The sequence below is a fragment of the Rhea pennata genome, chromosome 15 (genome assembly GCF_028389875.1).
Source record: "Rhea pennata isolate bPtePen1 chromosome 15, bPtePen1.pri, whole genome shotgun sequence".
Lineage (NCBI taxonomy): Eukaryota > Metazoa > Chordata > Aves > Rheiformes > Rheidae > Rhea > Rhea pennata.
The window spans coordinates 13,400,200-13,425,469 of record NC_084677.1 but is presented as its reverse complement, the minus strand read 5'-3'; the positions used below and the strand labels follow the sequence as shown (position 1 = coordinate 13,425,469).

At 37.7% G+C, this 25,270-nt stretch overlaps 2 protein-coding genes across 7 annotated transcripts in view; one reads left to right on the top strand and one right to left on the bottom strand.

Annotated features, from left to right (window-relative positions):
- GPR146 (G protein-coupled receptor 146) overlaps positions 1-2,219 on the bottom strand; it is a 50,395-nt gene extending 48,176 nt beyond the window's left edge. Inside the window, exons 1-2 of one of the 2 annotated variants that reach the window (XM_062588401.1) lie at positions 1,697-2,219; positions 1,391-1,614 (exon numbers count right to left, since the gene is read on the bottom strand). The gene's annotated coding sequence lies outside the window, so the exon portion shown is untranslated. Of the gene's footprint in view, positions 1-1,390 lie in introns of both variants that reach the window. The other variant, XR_009959992.1, reaches the window with a different exon arrangement.
- Positions 1-25,270, top strand: part of C15H7orf50 (chromosome 15 C7orf50 homolog) — a 128,433-nt gene that overhangs the window by 91,368 nt on the left and 11,795 nt on the right. For 4 of the 5 annotated variants that reach the window (XM_062588406.1, XM_062588405.1, XM_062588404.1 and 1 more), the window contains one exon: positions 10,220-10,395. In XM_062588406.1, coding sequence (XP_062444390.1) covers positions 10,220-10,395 — 176 coding nt within the window. Of the gene's footprint in view, positions 1-415; positions 481-10,219; positions 10,396-25,270 lie in introns of those variants that run through there. The other variant, XM_062588407.1, reaches the window with a different exon arrangement.

Here is a 25,270-nt window from a genome sequence, read left to right as displayed (position 1 = left end):
TGGCTCTTCAGGAGGGTTACTATTATTCTTTTATAGCTGAGAGGATTAACCAAAAAGATCTTTTTAAAAAAAATCCACAAATCTGCACTATCATGCATTTTACAAGAGCTAGCATGAATTTTTTTACAATTTTGAATATTTCTTTAAGTGGATCCTTACATACAAATGATGGTTCTTATTTTGAAAGGTAATAAGGCTCAAGGATATTCTGTCTGGTGGTACAGACATGGAGGTGCTATTTGGAAGTCTCTTCTTCCTACCACCACAGTTATTCAGACTGTTTGTACCTTCAAAGTTTGGGATAATGAGGCTCAGCTACTGTGCCAGCTCGCATGAAGCGTCCCGTTGGGATCCAGAGAGGAGGTGGAGGCATCCGGTGCCTCCCCCAGCTCTCTTTCTGGCAGTGGGCATGCGCGGTGCTGTCAGCATCTGACGATGACCAGCACAGAAGGGTGAAGCAAGGTGGCTCTTGCCCAGCAGGTACCTATTTATCATCTGTTCCAGTGTATTCCTGTCATTACAGGGAAAGAGCTGTTTGCATCCTCATTTTTGCCTACCTTGCGAAAGGCAGGATTTGATGCCACTCATAATGTCTCACTGACGTCTAGATAAATCATTTTATTTAAAGTTAGTTAAAAACTTGTGAAGAGTTTTTTTTCTTTTTTGATTGTCAACATGTATCTTTACTGTTTTTATGGGGTATCTGTTCAAAAAAACATGCATTAGGATAATGACAGAACATGCAAGTACTGAGTAAAACTAAGTTGGTCATTCTTAAACAATGTGCCAGAAATCCTCCTTGGCTGTAGTAACGAGTAACGGAAAAGTTTTTTTCAGCAAGATAATGAGATTTGTAAGTGTTGAGAATGAATGAGCCGATGTGCATACAAGTTGCTATAATTTATGGTATAAATCAGCACACAGAACACAGTGCAAGTATGTAGTGTATGTGGCTGCTATGGTGATTAAAACATACAAATAAAACAGATAAATATGCACCATACTAGAAATTCATTACTGGCAGTCTTTCAGATCGCAGGCAGTTTCAGCTTGCGGTGTCAGTGGTGTTTCATAATCCCATAGAGCAGAAGGGACCTCCTGGAGCAGCGAACACAAAGTCTTTCTGGAATGGGTGGAGTTACGTAACGGCCTGATTCTACCTTGTCAATAAGCAGACACAAAAATGATAAACAAAAGGCCTTTCCAGATATTTTATAGTTCCCTGAAGATTAGTGGCCTGACGGAATTTGAAAATGGCATAAGCTTAACGTTAACGTGCCTAAGAGCTAACAAGGAGGGACACGAGGTGATCTGTGGGAACTTAGTGGGACAGTGTAGCTCTGATTTCCGACCTGGACACAGGGAATCATTGAAAACAGATCGTACTCACCTAGGTCTTGGCTTTGGTCACACGCTTCCTAATATTTCAGCTGCTTTAAGATGTGGGTAGTACTGGTCTTAGTCTTTGGCTTGCAGTCGCTCCAGCAGCTGCAGGAATCTCCCCAGCCGGGGGGGACAGTCCATCCTGAAAGCGGGCTTTCGCTCAGCACCGTCCCGCCTGCTCTTCCCTCTCTCACCTTTCAACATTCTTCTGCTGTCAGATTCATCCCCCTCCTGAAAGGCAGAACGATGCACTTGTCTGATGAAGCTTTTGCGGGCAGGATTCAAATTAAAAGCAACTCGTTCATTTTCTTACCACTGTCAAGAGAGTGAAGGGAGCAAGGAGACTTAAAACGCTTGCTTCCTTTAAATCCCCGTCAAGATCTGCCGAGTGCTGAAAGCAAAGTAGCTCGTCATGGTGATCTTCGGAGTTTAACTTTCAGGGGGAGGGAGAAAGTGGAAGGCAAACTGAATGCTGTAGAGGAGATTTCTCTCTTCCCCCACTGGGCCCCTTGCCGACTGTTTTTATTGATTTCAATCACTGGAGGCTAGCTAGCTCGCCGAAGAAACACTGTGTAATGTGTTCTTTCCTGGCTTTCATTAAAGAAACTCAATGCAGTGCGGTCACGCTGCCGAGCGCGCCTGGCAACCTGCCTACACGCTGTGGTACCGCTTTCATTGGAGGAGAGCGAGCGCCCGGCTTCTCGCTCCAGCAAGGATTTCAAAACAGCTTATGCTCCGCTTCCACCTTTTCTGAGCCCAAAGCCATTTTAAACTTAGGGCGAAATTATCAGCGCTCGTAAAAGGGATGACTTTGCCGGTGACGAGGAGAGGGCTGAGCGCTGTGACAGGCTGCTACTCATTTTGTTAGAAGTCTTGCGTGCGGCTTTTGGGGAGGGGCTGGGGGGCTGCGTGCAACTCGCAGAGCTGTGGATACAAACGACTTCTAAGGGGTGTTTTCTCTGTTTGTGATTCCTGCCTTCTCCTGATTGCTTAACATGCCTTAATTAAGGGTAAGAGAGTAAGTGAAATACTTGTACAACTATGTAAAAATTCCTGGCAGCGCTGTAGTTGCAAATGAAGCAAAACTACATTCCCCAAGACTGCGTTGGTGATGTTGTCTTAAATATTCCTGTAGTATTCAAGACTGTGATACTGCTAGGAAAAAAAAAAAAAAAAGGAAAAATAAATGAAATATGATATTAATTTGTGCTTTAGGAATTAATCTGTTAAAATATGTATTTTATAGGAACAAATAATCTGCAGAGTGGAATTCAACAAGCTAGTTTCTGTAAATCACACTCTGTGCATCTGAAATGCTTCAGCTTGATTTAGTGAATCGTTCAATGTCTTCTTCAACAGTTCTTCCTGACAACCCTTTCTGTTCTCTTCACAACTAGATGCAACCATATGAAATGTGTAAAGATCACATAGTTTTTTACATTAAGCCAGTTTCAAGCTGTGTTCATTCTAAATGATAGCTGCAAATTTAGGATGCTACCTGATCACTTGTACGTAGGAGATATTTTAGTGATGTGTGTAAGGGTGTAGGGTTTATTTTCTTTTCACATTTATACAGCTCCTCAAAGAATCCTTTCCTGGATCAAAAAGATACAAAAGCTTGTTCTTATTTAAAGCTGGCTTCCTGCAGAACTTGTTTGAAATTTTTCTGCCTGGGTCGTATCTTCAGAAACGTTTCCAAATCAACATAATGTGAATTTACTTCCAATATTTCAGTTGGCAGGAGTTGAGATTATAAAACCAGGTTAGTGTTTATGAAAAATTTTAATTATTTCTTTATATAATATATAATTTTATAAAATTCCTCTATATAATTCTACAGACATGATATAAGGAAGCACGTTGCTACAAATGTTACTTTTGATTCAAAGTTTGCTTTCTGCATGGTAATGAAATTTCATATGCCCTCTCTGGTCATACTTCTTCTGTTCATAAGGTGCTAAGTAACAGAAAATAGTTATTTAAATTCAGTATGATTGTGAGTTATTTCATGTGAATATTATAGCTGTAGTCATAGCATAGTTCTTTCTTGTTCATAGTTCTCAAACCTCAAACAGTAAATCATTTGTCAATCTTTCTTTTATGAGCCTTGCATCTAAGGATTTGCCAGGCTTTCTTCTTTGCAGTTTTTGAACTGTATTTATAGATTTTTTTTTAATCTGGCAGATGGCCAGTTATTTATCTGGGTTCGTACATATTGTGCAAGAAAGAAACTGAACATTTTGTATGCTAAAATAATGGAGCAAAAGGCTACTTGTAAGCAAAATTCATTGTGTGGCTGGTTGGTAGCTTCTAGTCAGTTCTTGGACAGTGAACAAAGCCCCTTTTGATATTGCCCTATATTAAAAATAATGGAATAACATGAGCTTAATGAAGAAACAAGGCAATACAATACTCCTACTATGAAAAACGTGGTCATCCATTTCCTCATCTTCTCTTTGGAGTTCAAAAATTTGAAGCCTTCTTTATACATTTGTCACTCTTAATCATGTTAAAATTTATTCTGAATTTCTGATGTTGCTTGCTTTGCCTTTCTACAGACTTCTCTTATTGTTCTGGTAGAAAATGATAGAAGTCCACTGACTATTGAAGGAGCTTCATTCACTGGTGCCAATGGTAAATTCAGTTCCCTCCCTTTTCCCCAGTGTTTTGCAGTTCTTTTCCTATTGCTTTCGTGGAGTGTCCTGTTCCATCACTTCTCTATTCCAGCAGATTCTTTACATTTAGTTCTATTTATCAGTGCAGCTTACAGTTGGGGTCACGCAGGGTTTGTCACATTGCTCGCAGAGCTGCGACACGGCGTTGGTTGCAGCGGTACGAACAGTGCTGTGGGCTCCGGCAGAGCGAACGAGCGTGTCGTGGTTTTGTCTGTCTGCACTCGCTGCCGTAGGTCAGGAAGCAGGGCTGAACCACTGAAGAGGCAGAAGTTCAGACCTACATAGGCGAACCCTGAGGGCAAATTCATAATAAATGAAAATTAGGTTCTTCGTGGCTGTTTTTAGAGTTTCTGACTCCATTCAACCTTTTTGTGTGCTGGCAAAAAACAACTGATGGTGCAAGTGTAGGATTCTTTAAAACAGTGATAAGCAAGAGGAAGGAACAGAAGGCTTTAGAAAATATATTAAATTCCGCTCAGGTATGAGGCAGTTAACTATAAAACTGTAAACAAATTCAACATTTACTTATTAGTCTGCTGAAATGCAACAAAATTAATTTGCCTTTAATACCATGTTTGTACTAGTTCCACAGCTATCAGTTCATAGTACACTGTCAGTTTGAGCTCCGGTGTAGATTCAACCTCTAAAAAGAACTGTATTTGTTTGTTTTTGCCACTCTTGCTGCGTAAGAAAGGGTCTGATGTCTTCAGAAAATCCTGCCTGGGGTAAAACTTCCGGCCTTTTCCAGGCTGCCTTGCAGTTACGGTTGTTTCTTTTCTGTTCTGAATTGTTTAGCAGGTCTGCTCTATGCTGTTAAATGCTTTACTCGCTTCTCTTTGAGATGGCTGCCTTTTTGTGATGGGCAAACTCACTCCTAGCCACTACTTATAAAATGTTTTAAATCTGGGCAATATTTCCAGAGTACAAGTAATAATGGAAAACTTTAACTGGTATGTGAAACTGCCACAGCTGAAGCTATCAGCTATTTTGAGTCAGATGTCTCAGACTATTTATGTGGTATTACTATGTTTGCACAAATTTAAAGACTGGCACTGATGAAAGGCACTTTATGGGCTGTCACAGTCCTTTGCATGCAGATTGACATAGCATAGCATGAACTTTGGGAGTGCCCTCGAGGATAGGATGTCTGAGGTTACATCTCCTTATCCTTACAAAAATGATGTAGATTTTTAATGAGCATATATGTTAAAGATTTGGGATCTCTCTCTCACTCAAAATGTGGCATCCAGTGGCAGTATCTCTCTTAGCACTTTTTCCGGCCTTCTGGAAAGTTTCCAAGTGGAAGATTCCCACCTCCTTAATCATGGAAAAAAAAGCCCTAGCTCTCTCCTCTGAATGTCATTCATTCAAGTGTGCTGACCTAGCCTGACCTTGTTTAGATTGAGATCTAATGAGCTCGCAACCCAAGGTGGCATGGTAGCACTCAGCAGGCTTTGCAAATAAGCAAATGTTGCATTTTTTTTTGTATGCATGTGTTTTAAATTTATCACATCAATAAACAAGTGTATCACACACTCAAGTATGGACTTTAAAATGCTGTAGTTAAGAATGAATTGTAGCACTACAAATTGCAATGTCACTTTATATGTACTGAACGGGGCAACATGGAATATTTATGATCGTACAACAATGAAGTCCTACTTGTTTTCAAATTTAAATACAGATGAGATAATACTAAAATGCATAACTCTGGCTCACAAATTTTGGGCACATCTGTCAGAAAAACAATCATATTAATGGTACAGGGACAGTAAGATTAAAAAAGTAATCCTATTGATTTAAGAAAGGAGAGATGCATCGGTAGTGTATCATAACGGAGACCAAGTTAAAATAAATACAGCTAGGCATTAGATTACATTGAAAGATTTGGGTTTGTTTTCTTTGGAGTCCCAGATTGGGGGGGGGGGGGGGGGAAGGGTTGAGAGGAGAGCAGAGTTGTGAGTTTCTTGGGTTTTTTTTTTTTTTTTTAAGTTATTGATAAAACTACTATGAGCTTCCGTGGAGAATATACCCCAAAATATACGTATTTTATGAAGGACATAAACCTTGAGGCCTTCAAATTAAAAAACAGTTAAGGACAGACTAGTACATACCCCTAGACTAATAAAGTTGACAGGTATGGATAAAAGTGGAGTTGTAAGTAGAAAAAATCATGTGAGTTATAAAATTCCAGGCATTTTCACAGCAAACATGTGGGGAGTTCCAAACAGAAGTCTAATGAATCATATTTTTGTTGGACTGAATTATGGTATGCACTATCCAAAGGGTACCTTAAGCTATAAATCCCGACTCCCTTCGCCCTGGAAGAGCTCCAGCCCCGAAGGGGGAACAATGCCCTTGTTTGAGACGGCCACAGTGCAGAAATTGTTATGCTGGCAACAAATGTTGTTAGGGCTTGGTATTTATGTTGGGACCTACTTATAGGGAGGCAGCAACTTGTTTTGTTTTTAATGGAGCAGTCGGAGAGAGGGATAAAAAGCTTTTTGATAATGCGAGGAATGTAGGGGGGAAGGGGAGGCACGGAGCTACGCGGTTACTGTACGGCTGAAGCAGCAGAGGCCTCTTTATCAGGACGGCTCTAATGATGTGCCACAGTCACTTTATTTGAAAGCTTCATGGCTCACAGAAAAGTAAACAAATTCATTACATTATTTTTAAAAGAAGATTAAGTGTAGTGTGCCGTCTGTTGGACAGCTGCTGCGGTAATCTTCTACAAACACTTTATAAATGACCACCCTCAGTGTTTTCCTGGGTTTTGTGTGGCTGGATTGTTATTTTACTAAGTACCAACGTGGCTTTTCAAAAGAAAATGTTGTATTCTGCAAAATAATTACATACCTACGTTCACCCTAAATATTATTTCTTCTCAGCATGAGTTATAAAATGTCTTCTATACAAATGCAGCACACTGCTTTTTTTGGGTCTGTGTGTGCACATGAAGACTGGCTTTCCTGTAAAAACAAATAAGTATTATAAACAACAAAAAAAAATCTATCTTGTACTTCTCTCATTTATTCTAATCTCTGTTTTCTTGCCCTTTTTTGGTCTTTGAAAATAGAAAGTTGAAAAGGCGAGTCAGGAGAAAATTAGATGGTACATGGATTGATGCTTAACAAATGTTTCGTCCTCAGCAGGTGTTTTGGGGAAATAAGTTTATGGTCAGGTGTTTGTTTAACTGTTTTTTGTTTGCATGTCAGCAATGTTAATGATATTTAGCACCATGGCGGGGTTTTCATTTTAGAGTACTTGACAAACACCAATTGATGTAATATAAAGGATTTGGCACATTTTATAAAGTGGTTTTAACCAACAGCATCATAAAGTGATTGATCTTTTTGTACAATTCAAGTTTCAGTTATGGGTTCCCATAACAGGTGAAGAGGCAGTAGAGGGAGTGTGAAGAGCATTACTTTTGCCTTCAGTTTGCCCTCCTTGGGGTTCTGCATGCTCTGGTGGAGATAATTTCACTCCACCTTGCAAGTATGATGCTTTTGTTCCTCTGAGATTTAGATACTCATTTGACTTTAGGGTGGCTTATTTGAACAAGCTGATGCTGTCAAATAGCTTCTGAAAGTGCTAGGGACATTAAGGGCCTGTTAAGTTCTTTGCCTGTTAAGTTGCTTTCCCCCTGGACAGTAAGTAGGTGTTCAAACCCGATCATCTAACAATACTTTCTTCCAGAGCTGCTCTGAGCAGAATCCACTCCATGACTGTAATTCTTGTTCTTGGAAACATTCCTAGAGTTTAGACTTCTTGATCTTTCCCAAGCTGGGGATGTGAGACACTAATACGACTCATAGGTTTTGAGTCTAATGCTGAATCCTCCAAGCTTTCTTACTTGTCTCCATGTACTCCACCTTCTTGGGCTTATAGTTGAAATGTTTGAGGAACACACAGGTTTGAAAGAAATATCAGAAAAGTATACTTTACTGATTTTGAGCAGAAGAATTACAGATCTAGACATCTCTGGCATCACAGATCTGGCATGCAATTACCCCTTTTTCTGTCCTTGTCGTACAGGAATCTTCTGGGCCTCCATTCTACTTTACAGTCTATTTGTGTGCAGATAAAGTTGACATTTCCTGAACCTTTCTATATCAGTGCCATTTTTTCCTGCTGTTGCTGGTTTTTAATACCTAGTGACCTCACCTCCTAAAATTAGTTTGTCCTCATAGGAAACTGTCTTGCTCTAGTTGTGTTAACAAATCCAGTACAACTGTTTCTGAGGAAGTGGATTAATGGATGGAGTCCTAGCAAATTATTTCTGTGTGATCAGCATTTTGATCCTATTTCATGTTTCTGTGTGGCATTATGTTTCCACAGTATCACACAGCCCCTCCACCTCTTACTAAAAGTCATGAGCAGGAGATTTAAACTGTGTCTTGAGAGAAGATGCTAAATATGGTCAGATACAAAATGGAAGCCAGACAACCTATTCCAATCTAAGTCCATAACTTAGAAATGTCTCAATATTTGCAATTTTAAGTTGGCTACAAATGATAATAGAGATATATGATAGCACAGCAAATAGGAGCAAAAACCCCTAGATCTCATCATAGAAGCTGGTACTTAAAGGATTTTTGTTACAGTTTCTCTTCTTAACTTGGAAGAGGAGATGACATGTAAATGATCTTCAGTATGCATACCTTTAGCCTCCATAATATTGCAGTGCCTGAACCATGGAAGCAGCTAAGAAGTAACAGTTCCTTAAACCATAACGAAGGTGTCAAAGATTTATTCAGGACTGTGTGAGGTCTGTAACTCTCAGATAAGCTAGGAATTAGCTCGGACTATTCAGTCTTGGACTTGAAAAAATCCGAAAGTAAGGCCAAAACAGTCCAAGATGCCTGTTTTCAGAATGTCATACTTTTCATTGCTCAGTTGTTATTGGGAGGCTGCCCATAAAGGCAGTTTCACAGTGTCCAAATTCTTACTGCTCTCTGGAGGTACATAGGGATTTGGATACCCAAACACTATTTTGCTGACAGTTTTTGAAGGTTCACATCAGAAACTCATCAAAGTAGTCAGGGTTCTGTAGAGGGTAAATTTCTTAAGAATATGTGATAAAACCGGTACTTGTCCTTCTACAGTGTGAATGGGAAGGGGAGAGAAGCACAGTCACAGCTTGTTTTAGACTACAGAGTATTCATACAGGAAAATAAAATGTATTAGAACGTAGAAATCTGGTGGTGGGGGGGAGTAAACAGCCATGTAGCATTACGCTAGCTGGAGCTTCGTATGCTTCCAGTTGATACCTAGCTGTTAATGCTTAACAATTCAGTGGGACCGTTGCCTGGAAAAGTCATAGATCAACAACTCATGATGTTCTGAGAATCACTGAAGTAAGTCCCATCTTGTTATGGAACAAGTTTGTGTTTGTATACTGAGTGATCTCACACTGGGTTCTCAACATAACTATAATGCTTTTCATCTGTATGTTAAATAAATATTTTCATTTTGGATATGCTTATGAATTCATGTTTTCAGTATGGATTACTCACTGTTCAGTCTCTAAACTGAAGAAATACCAACCTTTGTGAGTTGTACATGTACATGCAATATACCCAATGTTGCTAAAAGATGATCTAGAGCACTTGGATGAAGATGGTAGTTTTCACATCATCTCTGGCATGATGGAAATTTCTACGATAAAGGTGAAGCACCTTTGTGGAAGATAGCATTTCTCAGTCCAGGGCAGTCTGAGGTTACAGAACAAACGGTCCCCGAAACTATGGATCATACAAAAACTCCACTTCTCCCACTTCAGCATGTCTATGTTAAAATAAAAAATCCACTCTCTCCCTCCACTACTAAACAGCCTCTGCTGTTCACATTTCACCCTCCGGTATAAGAGAACAAACAACAAATTTTAGGTATGATGTTTAATGTAAGCTGGAAGGTGTTCAGATGACTGTATTGCTGAAAACAGTATAATCATCAATAGAGGGCAAAACACTGTTTCTGCAGATTTCTGCAATTGCAATATTTACAATTTTGTGAATTGAGCAGAGCAGAAAGTTGAAGTATAGTGTACAATTTGAAGCTTCCAGTTTGTAATATTTAGTGTGCTCTTCAATTGCATTTCTTCATATTAGTTTGCATTCCTATAGGAATATAAACTTTTTCTTTAAATACTTCAGGCAACAAATGAAGAGGAAGATCTTACCTCAGAGGAAAGACGGAAACTGGAAAGAAAATTAAAAAAAGAGCGAAAGAAAGAAGAAAAAAAGCTGATGAGAGAAGCTGGGATCTCTACTAAAAAAGAAGAGCCCAAAAAGCTGTCAGGATCTGAGCTTGCTCTGGCCTATTTAACTAGGTAAGAATACTAAAACCACTAGATGGTCCATATAGAAGTAAGCTGTAAACGATGTCTGAAATCTAGAACAAGCTGAACGAAGTAATGAGACGTTAAAGGAACTTCCTACAATTAAGCACTAAGTTAATGTTTCATCTCAGTTGACACCCTTCCATACAGTTGTTCATCCCATTTTAGTTATATCACAGTAGCAACTGAAGGATGTTAAGTATAGTACAAACATTTTATAAAAAGACAGCTCCTGTCCTAAAGATGTTATAGTTGATACATAAATACCACTGGGTTACAAAGATCAAAGACATATTGCAGAAAGGATTGCACTGGGAAAAATAGTTTTGTTTATCTAGTGCACTGTTTTAGGCAAAGGAGTTTCACTTATCTCATTATGTAAGCAAATTTCATTAAATGGTTAAGAATTAATGGTGTCTTAATGCAAATCTCTGATATCTGGATATTTGTAAATTAAGATGGGATTATGCCACTATTTTAGTTAACAATAATGCCTGGTCTTTGCATACCAAAGTGTATAGCAAGTACAGCAACTGATTTTGAATTGGAAGTAATTGCTTAATCTAGTTAGCCTGCTTTCTTAGAATACTTAAAATTCCACCATAAAGCAAAGTCGATGGTCAAAATAAAAAGAATTAAAGTAAGGCATTCGTAGTATAGAACAGATAGTAAAAAGTCACATATAAACAGGAAGATAGTGTTTATTTTTTTCCAAACTGCAAAATATTCTGTCTATAAGAACTCCAGAACACTGTCATGTTACAGATAGTAGGTTACCACTTGGAATAATTCCAGTGCTGCATCTCTGTCCATGCTTAAAACTGAAGTATTCAGTCTGTCTGAATTGTTATTTACAACTTTCAGTGGGGAGAGAGGAAATTAATTGCATTCCAGGCAGAGGGACATGTGCATTTTTGTTACATAACCTTCAGCATGCAATGATAGCAAAATGACAATAATATTTTTGATCTGGAAAACAGCTGGAGTAGTTCACCACTGTTTTGAACTGCAAAGAGACTGACAGTGGTGAATTATCATCTGTGCGAACTGTGCTCTGGTATGTGTGTTAGTAAGTGGTGCATATAGAGACAATGGTTTTCAGGTTTGGAAAGCAAAGGAATAAACTGTGGGGTTTTGGTTAAAATCCGCTATTATCTTTATGGATTTTAGCCATGTTAGATGGGAGAATATGAAACGTACTGTATTTGAACTAATTTCACTCCAGTTTCACATAAATCTTTCGAAATTATTTTGAAACGACACACCTGCCACATAACTCGGTCATGTCATACGTGGACTGCAGTGGCTGTGTGTATGGCAATAGGTTTTCAGGGATTATTTCATCAACAGCTCATTTGAATTTCATAAACTTAACAAGGACAGTCGTAAGATGGTGAACTGCTAAGCAAGCATAACCATAGACAGTGTTATAGCCACAAATGTTATTTGACCATCTTGGACCATTGTAAATGACTGAGAAATAGTGTAATCTTTTTATACTTCAGATTTTTTAACACAGCAAGACTGGAAAAAAAGAACAACATTTGGATTTAAAGTCATCAGAGAGATTATATGTTAGCTGGGGAAAGGAAACTAAAATCCCAACTTTTGAAGTCCATTGTAAAAATCCAAGCAACTTCAGTAGATCAAGGATTTCAGTTTATGTGTTTTTGCAGTGCTTCAGGTGTGAATAACACGTGGGAGGGTAAGGTAATCTTAGAGGTGCAACAGCTTAAAATAATTGGAAGTAAACAAAATGGTGCTGTTGATTTATATTTTGTCCCACCTACAATAAAAATCTTTACATTAAATAAGGGTTGCTAAGTGAAGTGGAACCTTAATTCCCTGATTACATGTGAATCTCCTGTAGGACAGGTGGAACTTGAAGTACTTTATGATAATTAAAACTGTCATTTTTATTTATTAAGAGACTATTCACAGCATTAGAGTACAACTGTATGAGGCTTTAACTTTGGAGAGAAAATCCTTAAATTTGTTCTAATGAAATGTCTTTTGATAAGTTTCAGAAAATGTTAGAAAGCATTCGGTGGAAGATTTTAGTTGCACATCTAGGTTTTTGAGATGCACAGGAAAATAGGTAGCTAAGTAGGCAATACATATTTTAAGAGGTGGAATTATCTTTTCTGATGTGCAGCATGAATTAAAGAGAAATTCCTCAGCAGAGAAGTAAATTTCTCTTTTAAGCAGAATATCATGAGGAAGTAGAAGAATTCTAATTGGAGGAAATAAACAGAAGATAGTCAATGGTGGTTTTTGCTTTGTGGGGGATGTTGTACTTAGAAAGCCTTGCTTCTGGAATACCTTTGTATGTTCTGTTAAAAAAGTAAAATGGAAGTAGCAGGCAGCCCACAGGCAGCAATTCTTTCTTTGCAGAGGCAATACATGACTTTCACAAAGACATGCCTCATCCTTTTAGCTGCGATGAATTAATGAAGAGAGCATTTATGAGCGGGAGTAAGGCATGCAGAATGCAGGGGAGGGCTGGACTGCTAATTGGATACTTTACTTCCTGATGCCTTTGATAAAAACTATGCAGCAATTAGAGTTAGGTTCAGGCTAATGCTTAGCATGGAAGAGCAACACAAGTCATGCTGCTGTCCATGACAGAAATACTGCTGTGTGCTCCCTGGGCCAGGCACTGCCAGGGGCCTTCATAAATTTGCGTATGCTAGGCACAGTGTGCTATAAACCCACCAGTTCTTCCAGTTCTCCAGATTTGTTACTAGTGAAAGACAGAATCTAAAAACAAGCTAGCAAATAGCCCCAAATGCTTTACCAGCCTCCTGAGTTCAAATTGTCATTTCATTGGAGGAACATCCTAACAATTGAGATTTTTCTTAAAAAAAAAAGGTCTTTGCTTCACCAATTTTTCCTCTCATCTTTCTCCACAATGAGATGAGCTCTGGCAGTTTCCCAGCACAATTCTGTCTCACTTAGAAATCCACAGCATGCCTATGGAAATAGAAAAAGGAAAGTATACCAACACCTCATTTTCTAGCTTTTAGGAGAAAGCAGAGAGAAAGATCTGAAGATATAGGAGATTAATAATAGGGAGCTAAAGCAAAAAAGTGAGCAGAAGGGTTATAAAACTATGAGAAGGAGGAAAAAAAGGTGGAGTGAGGAAGAAAAACTGAGTTATACTGAACAGAAGAGAAAAAATGTATAGAATTACTGCGGAGGAATAGGGAAAAGCAAGAGTGAAGAAGTGGTTAAACAAATTGCATAAACCTTTTCCTTTTGATGATGATATGCCTCTTTCGTGGTGATAAGTAACAGTTCAGGTTTAGAGCTGAGATGAGAAATTTTCTCATTTCCTTGCTTCTTTCAAAATATAGAATACAAATTTACACTTCTCTGGGCATTGAGTGCCTTCAAGTGAAAAGATGTTGCAATTCATAGGAATGCTAATTAGACTTAATTATAACCTAACTAACCTTCTATGGTGCTAAAATTTTGGCAGAATACATTTGTCTTGGCAAGTTACTTGCTCTTAGAAATATTTCTATTCTTATAGCTTGGCTTAGAACATTCATGGCTATATGGATCTACACATATGGTTTTCTCCATCACCCATCGAAGTAATAGACAGAGATCTGCACAAATGTTACTAAAAGTATGTGGAAGGCCAAGACTGATAATCATCTGAAGCAAAAGAAATAGATAATATCCCTCTCTGGATATTGCTGTGAAATACCTAAGCCTTGTTAAAGTTTCAAAAATAAACTTCTGGAGTACATTCTCTTTTCTCTGTAATGATCTATATTATACTTATATTAATATGTATTACATATGTATTACCAGAATGTTTCCCCGTATTTCCTGCTGAGTGGGGAAATAGTCCAGTTCTGTTAATAGAATGTCTTTTTCATTGAGTGCTGCAACTAAATCATAATACTGCTGAAAAGAGTATTGAATTTAGAGTCCCTGTTTATTTGCTGTGTTTGCAGAATGAAAAAAAATTCCAGCCTGTGGCCAGACTGTATTTCCCCATGCTATTTTAAAGCTGAGAAGTAACCCTTTCAGAGAACATATAAATATCAGGGACATTATCTCTAAACTTTTATATCTAATACGTATAAAGTATATAAAGTCGGTATTTGTGCCAAAGTTCCTGCTGGAGCAGAGGCCAGCTAGGGAAGGGCATAAATAAGTAGCTTATTGTTAGCTCAGTGATAGTATCTAGGAAGTTCCTGATTTTGGAAGCCACCAGTAAACCAAACTGGAGGCCGATGCTGGACACTAAAGGGGCGGCTGTATTTGAGAATCGTGAGCAAACAGCTGAGAGGAGAAAATGACCCTTCAGGAAATCACAGAGGTATGCAGGACACCGCATTTGGGACCTGGGCAAATAAACTCAAACTCATTAATTTTGAAAAACAGTTTCTAAATTTAAAGTAAATGGAGTGGACTTGTTGAGTGGGCAGATTTAGTGTGTGCCTTGTTGGTCCATAACATTTCAAAGCTGTTTTTCTTCTCACAGTTTAAGTGTTTCTTTTAGTCTGAATCAGTGATGATTTTTGAAGTCTGATTCCAAACTTGTTTAGGAGAGCTGTGTAAGCGGTTTCACCCAAACCAGCCTTAAGCTCTGTTAGTTTCAAACTTGGCACTGCTGTTGATGTTTCACCATCAGTGGCTTAGGCTTTTAGACACTAAGAGTAACAGATTCACTGGAAATCTAAACATACGTAGATTTTTTTTTCTCCCTCCACAGTTTGACTACTTGGATTTGACAGCAGTTAACATTTAGTGTCCTTTCTCCTCTCCCCGCCCTCCTGAAAAGACAGCAGTGTTATATAGGGAAGACATTGGCAGATCCTGGGAGGGAGGCATAAACGATGTGTTTTTGAGGCCCTCCCTCTGGGGATGCATAAGATCAGTTATTTGTAAGTAAGATCACTTCATGTTTGGAAGCAGATCTGAAGAAAAATATTTTGCTCTGATTTTTTTTCATGTTACGCTGAGATTATATCACATTTAAGCAGATTTAAATTCTGATTCTTAATTTACAGTATAATTTATATGGGATATTGGTACAAATTAGAATGCTATGACCATTCAAAAAAAGGCAAATCTATTTCTACTACTATGTTTTAATATTCTGTCTAATTAAAATTTGACATGAATATATGGTATATTCTAAAGTAAATTTAAATATCTTTCTAACCATTTGTTGTTATTTTAGCTCAGCTAGCACCTATGATCTCAATACAGGAAATACAAGGTTTTGTATGATCTGTGTTATGCTGGAAGCCAGACTTTCACAATAGTCTCTTCTGATATTAAAAACAATAAAATGGGTATCATGAAAATAAAGTGCAAAATCAAATTGACATTCAGAGTCTAATGCAAATATTATTGAATGTTCCAGAAAGATTTTTCTGCTACTAGTCTTGAGAACTATTTGAAAAGTATTGAAATTCCAGAATCTCTTTTCCTAAACTATCAGAAAAAATAAGAACCGCATACTCATGTAATTAGTATAGTTTAAATCATCTGAATGGTCAGTAGCATCAATGCCGATGTATCATTCTATACACTCCCTAAATGTTAAGCTGCTCTAAACAGTACAGGTCGTCATCAGAGTTTCCACAAAGCTTCAGCAAATTGTTAAAAGTATCTCTGTGTCCAGATTTTTTTCTCACTTAATTGTGACTTTGCTGTTGTCCCCAGAATGCAATTACTAGCATATATTATATTTGTAAGAAGGACTTTCATGAGCTGATGCAGACTGTAGCACAAAAACTAGGAAAGTCTCATTACAAACTCTTTCTACACAATAAAGACCAAGACCAATGAATGAGTTTCTTTTATGATAGGGAGATACAGCATTTGCAAAAGCTCATCACTTCTCTTGAATTTCACAGATTAGTGGAGAACTGATCAAATTATGAATCTCAATTAACCAACAGCAAAAATACTATGTGAACTTAAGAAAAGCTATTGTAATTAGAAAGGAAATTGTTGCTGAATTCCCTTTAAGAACTGGGGCTTTAAGGTGTCTTGAAAGAGTAGCTTTCCCTCAAAGATTAGGGAGACAGTGATGGAGGATAGTTTTGCTTTAATAATTGAAGGGTTATTTTTTAAATGTTCAGGGGCAAGCATTAACTGTGGATGTAATTAATTTATTTATACATGGTTTTGGTTATTTTGTCACATTCAGTAATTATATATCAAACCTTATGAACCCAAAGAGTCATATACAGGAAAATTTGCATTTGGCATTGTTCTGCGCTGTGTTTTTTATGAATTTAGCAGGCACTTTCTACTATCTGATTTCTTGCGCCCTTTTTAACACTATAGAGATCTGTGATTTTGTTTTAGCACTCTTCTCCAACTTTCTCTATTGCCTTTATTTTTAATTTCTACCATGGCCTAACATGCCTTTAAGTGGAATTCCTTTCCTTGACCTAAATCAGTGTGTCTGTAAAACAAAATGCTAGCAGACTAGTATTAATAGTTGAACAGGTCTTCCACATTTTAAAGGAAGTCTCTGTCTCTATGCCAGAGAAAAAATCTTACCCTAACTGTAACAGAGTGAGTTAGGTTATCATCATCTCATGGTCCTTGTGTAACGTCAATAATCCTTGGCAGCTGATGAAGCCATATCAGTTTGTTTATAATTCCCTAACAGCCTCAGTAGTACCCAGAAACTCTACAAAGCAATTGGATTGGTCTTTGAGAGCCATATCATGCTGTGATTTCGTGCTTAACCTGCTGTCCGCTAAAAACCCTTTGCCTTTTTTATTATTTTTGGTAAACTATTACTCCATTTTGTGATGATTTCAGTGTTGGCATGAATATGCCAGCTATAACCATAATAACGTTTTTACTGAATGTCATAGGGACAATACTTTTCACCTCACTTCAGCCTGGCTGTAACAAAGTCACACGTTACCATTTCAGAGTTGGATTTATAATATACATTTCCAAATGTTAGTGTTCTCATTATCATCTGATTATTCAAACTCTGCATTTAGCATTCTGTGAATGTCATGTTACACTCCAGTAATGGCAACATAGAGCTTTTGCCTGTTTAATCAAAATGTGTGACTGCAGTCCAACTTGATGATTTTGAGTCCCTACAATATATTCATTGACTTCTGGATACACTTTTTTGTACCTTGATGGCAACTGATAGGAGAAACTGTTTTGGATCCATGCCAGTGTTTTTCTAACCCCAGAATGACATTCACAGGAATATTATCCAGGAGTTACTTTTAAAGCATTAGTAACTTCTTGATGAAATGGCTCTTTTCTATGGTTCTATTACAACATTTTCGCTGCTTTGCAAGAAGCACATTAACATCTAACTTTTAATTTATTGAGTTTGTGCAGATTACTGTTGCTTATATATATCATGTCTCCTTCTCAACCCGTAAATATTATAGCTATCCAGACTAAGTAGCTCAGGCTATGAAGGGCTCACCAAAAAAGGAGGACAACAGTTTTGGTCTGCAGCTCTGCCACACGTCCAATATGTTATTAAAATTGCTAAAGAGACACCTGAACTAGGTCTGAACAGACTGAGGTGCCTGTATGGCACAGGGCTGTGCAGATATACTAACTCTGGTCTGGAAACAAGATAACCAAATTAACACTGAGATGAGCCCGAGTTAATAAGTCTTGTCTGCAGACAAACAAGCTTGGGCATTGCACAGAACTGATATTTTTACTGCTTCCAGTGCTGGTGCAGATGTTTAGGCTTCTTTAGCTGCAACTGAAGATAAATTTATTGTCTCTTTAAAGTTAACTATGACAAATAATAGTATTAGTAATTACTGCTTAATTCTAAAAACAATGGTCAAAGGCAAGAAAAAAACCCTTTAAGTTTCTCAGTGCTAATTTCAGTCATTTCTAACAAATCCTCTCCGTACTGGTGTATCAGTTGCTGGCATTTTGAAGAGCTAGGTGCTTACAAATATTTTTGGATGTATTCTGCCATTTCTAGCTTACTGTGTAAGGAACTGATTTCTAGAGACAAAACAATGATTGTTTCAAAGGTTCTGAAATGTTGCGTTTTAGGACTTTGAGATTAGTTACCAGTAGATGTTCATAGATTTTGCAGATATTGTGCTGCTATTTTCAACTCATCAGAAATAGGAAGCTTCAACCATTGCATGATTTTTCAGTCAAATTTGTAAATGGTCATGATTCAACTCATTCAACTAAGCTTGGGAAAAGCATATACTCACAAGACTTTCGCTGAAAGAAAGCTTTTGGGTTTAGCCATAAATATTATTCTAGATAAAAACGTTGCTGTTTCTCATATGGAGTAGTTTTGGAGAAGCTGTCTGATCCATTTACTTAGCACTAATGCATGGCTTAAGAGGAGAAAGCCAGGGAAGCTGATGTCTATGCTAAGTTGTTCTCAGTCAGAATCAGTAGCTGTTGCATCTTGCTATATCTGCTCATCATACTATTTAGTTTATAGCAGAGGAAAGAGATTTCTTCTTATAATTTCAGTAACCATAAATGGTCATTAAATTTTACAAAAAAAAGGAGATACAGAATAAGAAACTCTAATCCTGCTTTACAGCTTCAAATCAAAATTTATAGAAGGTCACAAGTACACGTCTCAAAGCATATTTCAGTAAAAGCTGAACAGTGATTTACTTTGAAACCTTCTGCCCTTTTCTTCTCCCCTTTTTCAGTGTGAAGCAAAGCTGTCAAAATATTTACTTGGTCATTTGGTTCAAACAGTATCAGGGAAATGCTATATTTAATAGCATCCTTAAGAAGAATTTTCAAATCCTTTTGAAATGACATCTATCATTTACAGGATTAACTGAAAAAAAATTATCAGCTAACCATACCCATCCTTAAATGTATTTTTATTTTGTTTTTAAAAAAGTATCTTCTCTGTCTTCTCCAGGTCACAGTGATGTTAAATTGCTTTTTCATGGTACCTATAATGATAGCATATTACTACAGTATTTTGACAAAATAAAAAAAATATTTTGACACTAACTTATTCACTGCTGTTATGACAGCCTTTGAGACATTGTTGTATTGTGCCATTTTTCAGATGTATAAATTAAAAAATGATGGAGTTTGACTCACCAACACCCTTGCGCTATCCAGAGGTCCTTTCAGCCAAGTGACATGGGGTAAACTAGACATAGCTTGCTTCTCATCTGAACACAGGCTGCTTTCTTTGGCCTTCTACCAAAGTCTGGTCTCAACAAACCTGTAGAATTTTTCTCAATTCCTAATTCTGAAGGAGGAGTTTGCATAGATTTTTTTTCTGTGATCCTGTCTCAATACATTCTTAAAGACCACAAACTTCTATAGTAATTTTTGGCTCAGCAAGCATTATGTGGGTTAATATTCCAAACCCTCAGGCTACTTAGAGAGAAAACTTTCTGTCTCCAGTGGTCTGGATCTTACATCCACTGTTTCCCACTACTTTTCATAGCACCGACATTGTAAAATTAACCTGATTTTAAAGATTTATTGTTGTTCACATTAGCAGTGGTCCTTAGTAGTATTACTTCAAATGAGCAGAGTAGCTTTATTCCAATCTGCTGCTGCTTAATAAAACTAGGAACAAAAATTCCAGAGCTGGTCAGCTGTAAGTTAAAGGCAGCACTTTTATTCTCAGTCACATATATATGATTTTTCTCTTGCATAAGGTTCTCACTTCATATATGTGTCAAACACATACATATGTGTCAAACAGGATTGGTGGTTCTTAGGATCTCTTGTTCTCATGTGCCTAGATAAATGAGTTTTTTTCAGACCCTGGTTTACTTTTCTTTATAAATTTTTCAATAGGATTTTAAGGCTCCTCTTAAATCTCAAGTAAGTTGTCAGAGCTATAAATTGTATTAGCAGTAATTAATCATTGTACTGTAAGTGCTTCCTCAGATGGGGAAAACTAGATTACAGGTGTTAAGCTCATAAAGGTTGAGGTAAAAATAATTCAGGTCTCTTTGACTGATTCTCTTTCCTGTAAAATAACTTTTTAATTTGTAAACTTAATTAAGAAAATTTAAGGCATCCTTTCTTAATGATTCTCATTTCCAGCAAAATAAAATTTAGCATAAATGAATTTTCTTTACAGTTTATTAAATGTAGTCATTAGATAGTTTAAGTTGAGATCCAGCTTTCCTCTGTCCATATGATTACACAAAAGAGGTTACATCTAACTAAATGATTAAGCAGCTCTAATAATTTTTTTCACCTGAAATGACTTGTAGCAGCCTTGTAAAATATATTAGAGAAATTCACAAGCAGAAGTCTTTAGTAACAGGCCAGTCTACTTCAGGACCTAATCCTTACAGTAACTAGGCACCTTCATTTCCCACTGAAGTCATGAGTGCTCGGTGCTTCACGCAATTACTTTCATCTTTTCCATTTGTCTTGAGGGAAACTTGTGCACTATTCTTTATTCAGATTGAAAAGAATAATTAAAATCACCTATTTCACATATAAGATAGCATTACTTCAACAAACTACCTATTGGTATTTTTTTAACTAATAGCAGATTGCCGAGATTATTTATTTCATATGAATAAAATATCATTTGTGATGAATGTTTACTCAAGGAGTAGGAAACATAGCTCTTCATCCCATTCTCTGGAGTCTGCTCTCCGCTGGCTCTCCAGACCCCTTGGCTAGTGCCTGGCTCGGAGCCCAGGCATTTCATAGTTAACTCATTTTCTGGATTTAGGAAAAGGCATTCTCTGCTCACCCATCTTCTTCCATTCAGACTATACTCCTGAGATGGCAGAAATGCAGAAAGACAGTTTCATGTTTTCTCTTTGTCATAAATTTTAAATCTAGAAGAATTAACACGCCTGCTCACTTCCTCAAACACATTTAAACTATTCATCCAAAGCCCAAGTATTCAAAATACAGTGGAGAGTAGTTTTGTAGCTCTAGGGAATCATTTAGGCTAGTCAGCCAAAGCCAAAATTAAAATTTAAAATGCAGTTGGCAGTGATTATTAATCAGTTAGCTCCAGGGAGCTGTCAAGGCTTCCCAAGCAGAGTTAAGAGTAACAAGCAGTATTTTTGAAATAATAAAACTGGATCCTTAATAAAGCTTGTCTCCTATTTCACACATTTATTAATATGACAATGCCCAAAAAGGTATCAGTAATTACTTTTATATGAATAAAATTAAATCAGAATGAGAGCCATCTGCAGGAAGCAGTAATTGGCAGATCAGTTTCTCTAAGCACAGATTACTCAAGATCTTGGTAACGCAGTGCACAGCACAGGATATTAGAAGCGCAGAATCTGATAGTGTTCTGAATACCATCATGCAAGGGTGGATTTTACTGTGCAATGAGAGGTCCCTGAAAATATCGGCTAAATCAACAAAATGGGAGTGGGCTGTCAGTTGCCATAGGTTTTAGGCTGATCCTGATATTTGTGTTTGCTTGTTCCTTTTTAAAACTCTGCAAAAAGAAGAGAAAACAATTCTGTAAGGTGTTGGCTAGAACTTAGGATTTCTAAACGGCCAGGGATCTGCAACGCTTTCTCTCTCTCTGCCTCTCTCTCTGTCTCTGCCATACTTCTCACTGAATGTAGCTGTGGGGTCTCCAAACTGGGATGTAAAGATGGCAAAGATGGCTGGCAGGTCATTTTTTTGGAAGCCTCAATATATGCTCCTGCTCTTGGTCCAGAACAACCCTAAATCTGGTATCCTTCCAGGTGTGCTGTAAAAGCCATCTGTTTGACGGGTAATTTGAGGAGGGCTGCACATATACTTCCTGTTACAAAGAAGAGGAGGAAAGGTTTTTTTTTGAGTAGTAGATGTCTGTGAAATTCTTACTTTTATGTCTCGTGGATTTTACTGTATTAGGATGTTAAAATGCTTGCCATCCAGTAAAAATTTTAAAAATATGAGCTTTTTTTTTTTTTACTCTAACTAAACTATATAAAAGATATGTATAATTGATAGCCAGAAAAGTACTTGGCCTTGATTAAAAAAAGAAAAAAGCCTCAAAACTTCAATTCTGCAAGAGTGCATCTAGGGCTGGCATCAAAATTGATAAATACTTGTTCTTTGATACTGTCCTGGGAGAACTGACAAAAGTAGACGGGACTCCTACAATCCGTGATTTCCTTTATATGCCTACAGCATGTTGTCACTAGAAAGGGCCAGCCCTGTAGAAAAGTGAGGAAGTCTGCCCTAAAACATAGGCTTAAGGTTGAGCCTCCCTTCGAGGCTGAATTTGGATTCCTCCTTTCATGAAGACTTCTGCTAGATCCTCTGGACAGCACGGTGTATGGGACTGATTTAAGGCCAGCTGTTTATCAGCCTGAGTATCCCCACGTGTTGAGCAAGGAGAGGACATGGGAACTCCTTGACACGTGCTGCTAGGAACTAGTTTACTTGCCATCCTCCAGATTGCAGTGGATGAGCTGCTCCCATTGCACCCCTCAGGTTCACAGGGAACACCCCTTGTGTTCCAGGCAGCTCCTTTGCATCAGGGATATGGGGAAGCCTTGTTGGAAGTCTGCAGGGGTCAGATTTGAATGTTGTGGAGAAGCAATGTCTGGGGGGTCCACTGAAAGTAGTTTCTGTCTACTCGCTTCCACCTGCCTCTGGGGTGAGGAGAAGAAAGGAGTCCAGTCAGACCTCCTGCAAGAAGAGAGGAAATGAGGACTGGCACCAGCTGTCCTCACTGGATGCTGAGTGTCAGAAAGGAAGAGTTTTCATGGTGCTAGGACATAATACAGGTAGGCATTTGGCAGACACAGGCATCATATTTAAGAGACAGCATTGTTTTTTCGTATTCTAATCAAATGTTACTCTGGTGCACGTTAATGTGTGGCCTGACAAATGTATCAATAAAAAGAGCAGATACCGACCCTTAGCTGGACTTTGGAATTGCAGGAGAGTACTTCTGATCCTGTTGGCTAGAGAAGTCCTTTAGTCTTTCCAAAGGTAGAAACAGTGCAGAAACACCCAAACTGAAGTTATATTAAAAACATGTGGTTATAGAAAAGCACCACATTTTCAGCAGTGTTGCTGATCAGAGGCCAGCTGGATTAGACACCTTCACAGGGTGCCTGCCTCACTTTGAGGCTTCAGGGCTTCTTAAAATAGTACATGTATAATGACTATGTAACACAAACTTTCAACTCAATATATTAAGCAATAAATTTGCACTTTGGCATCCTGACTACCTCAAAGCAAAATCTGTCAGCCAAGAGTTTCAGTCTTCAAATCTTTCTCCCAATGCTCAGTTCTTCATTCAGTCCCCAAACTTTTCACTGATGGATTTTCATATGAAGTTGCTCGCTCTCCTAGCATTTTCCTTCAGCATCACTATTTTGAAAACTGTAACACTTTCTTCTATTTCTGGTATTTTCTTATTGAAAGTCAAAAGTAGAGGGTTTTTTAAAATCATTACTAGCTTTTCTGTTAAGGAGATAGGCCCTAATTAATTATACAAACTTTTAATATTATATTATTAAATACATGACTTCTCATAGCAAATTTTTAGTACCTTGTCTAATTCTCCTTTTATTGACACTGTTATATTCGAAGTATAGCTATTATGGGTCTGATCCAGCCCTGCTGAAACTATGGAATTTTTCATATTGCCAGCTGGAGCAATGTTAGGGTAATACACCTCTAGCTGTATACACATGACTAGGTATTACTGTTGTAGATTTGCGGCCCTGAGCAATAAAATTGAATCTTCTAGATCTGGCTTGAGAGGACTTGTGTTGCTCATCCTAGTGAGTAGTAAAATCCAGTGATTATTTGCTCTAGCTGAAACCGCCGCAGAACCTAATCTTCTCTCAGCAATATGGAGTTATAGGCTCACAGGGAGTGCTTTCAGTCTGCTTGCTCTTCAAATCCCTCCTTTGATCAAGTTTCTAGGTATTTTAATTTGTCCTTCAAAAATGCTATTACCCAGCATAATACTTAAAGATATAGAAGAACCATCAATGAAGGATATGTAGATTTAAATTCTTGAAATAGGCAAATGAAAGAAGACAAACAATATAATGTTTGAATGCCTGGAATCAGACAAAATAATTACTTTTTAAGAGAAATCATTGTCATTTGTTCTTAACTGTTTAACCTTTTATATTATTCTTTTCTTCTTTAAGCAGCTAGGAGGAAAAGTCTTTAAAAGTTTTAAAAGCTTGATTTAAAAGTTAAAAAGATGGTGAAAACGAGCTAGTAGTTGCAACTAAGCTGAATCCATGCCCTGGCATGAGTATTCTGTACCACAGTTGGACATTGTGTGGTATAATGGTAAGACAAAGGAGAAGAGAAATGACCTTATTTGCTTTTCCTGGGTCTGGTAGCGTATCTCTCATCTGATCAACATAAAGTGTTTATGTAAATGGACTGCTGCCAATGTTTGTAAACGATTTTACTGCAGCTGGCTTGTTACATGATTTTCATACAGACTATGGGGCCTCTTTACCTCCTTATACCCCCCAGGATGTTCTTCATGGGAGGGAGGCAAAACAGTTGTTTTCAGTTTTCCTTTCCCTTACTTCTGGTCTGGCCATTGGTCTGACAAGAATTAAGTGCAAGGAAAGATGGACATCTGGAGAGGAGATGGGCCTTCAATACAACATTGGGGTATAGTATTACTTTCGTTGCAGGAACGGAACAGAATGGCTCTGAAGCATTCAAATTTCATTTCTTTTCTTCTCCTCCTATGATAACTAAACTCTCTCTTTCTCTTCTTTTTATAAACGCATGTAAAATAAAAAGCGTATTTAGCATAATATGTATTAGCTTTGCTCTTTCAAGCCTATTAATGACCTCTCTATTACTGCTGGAAAAAATAGCATCATTAGTGCTACATGTATTTTCAGATCAAAATGTAGTTTCATTGCAGACAGGGTAATACAGATACCAG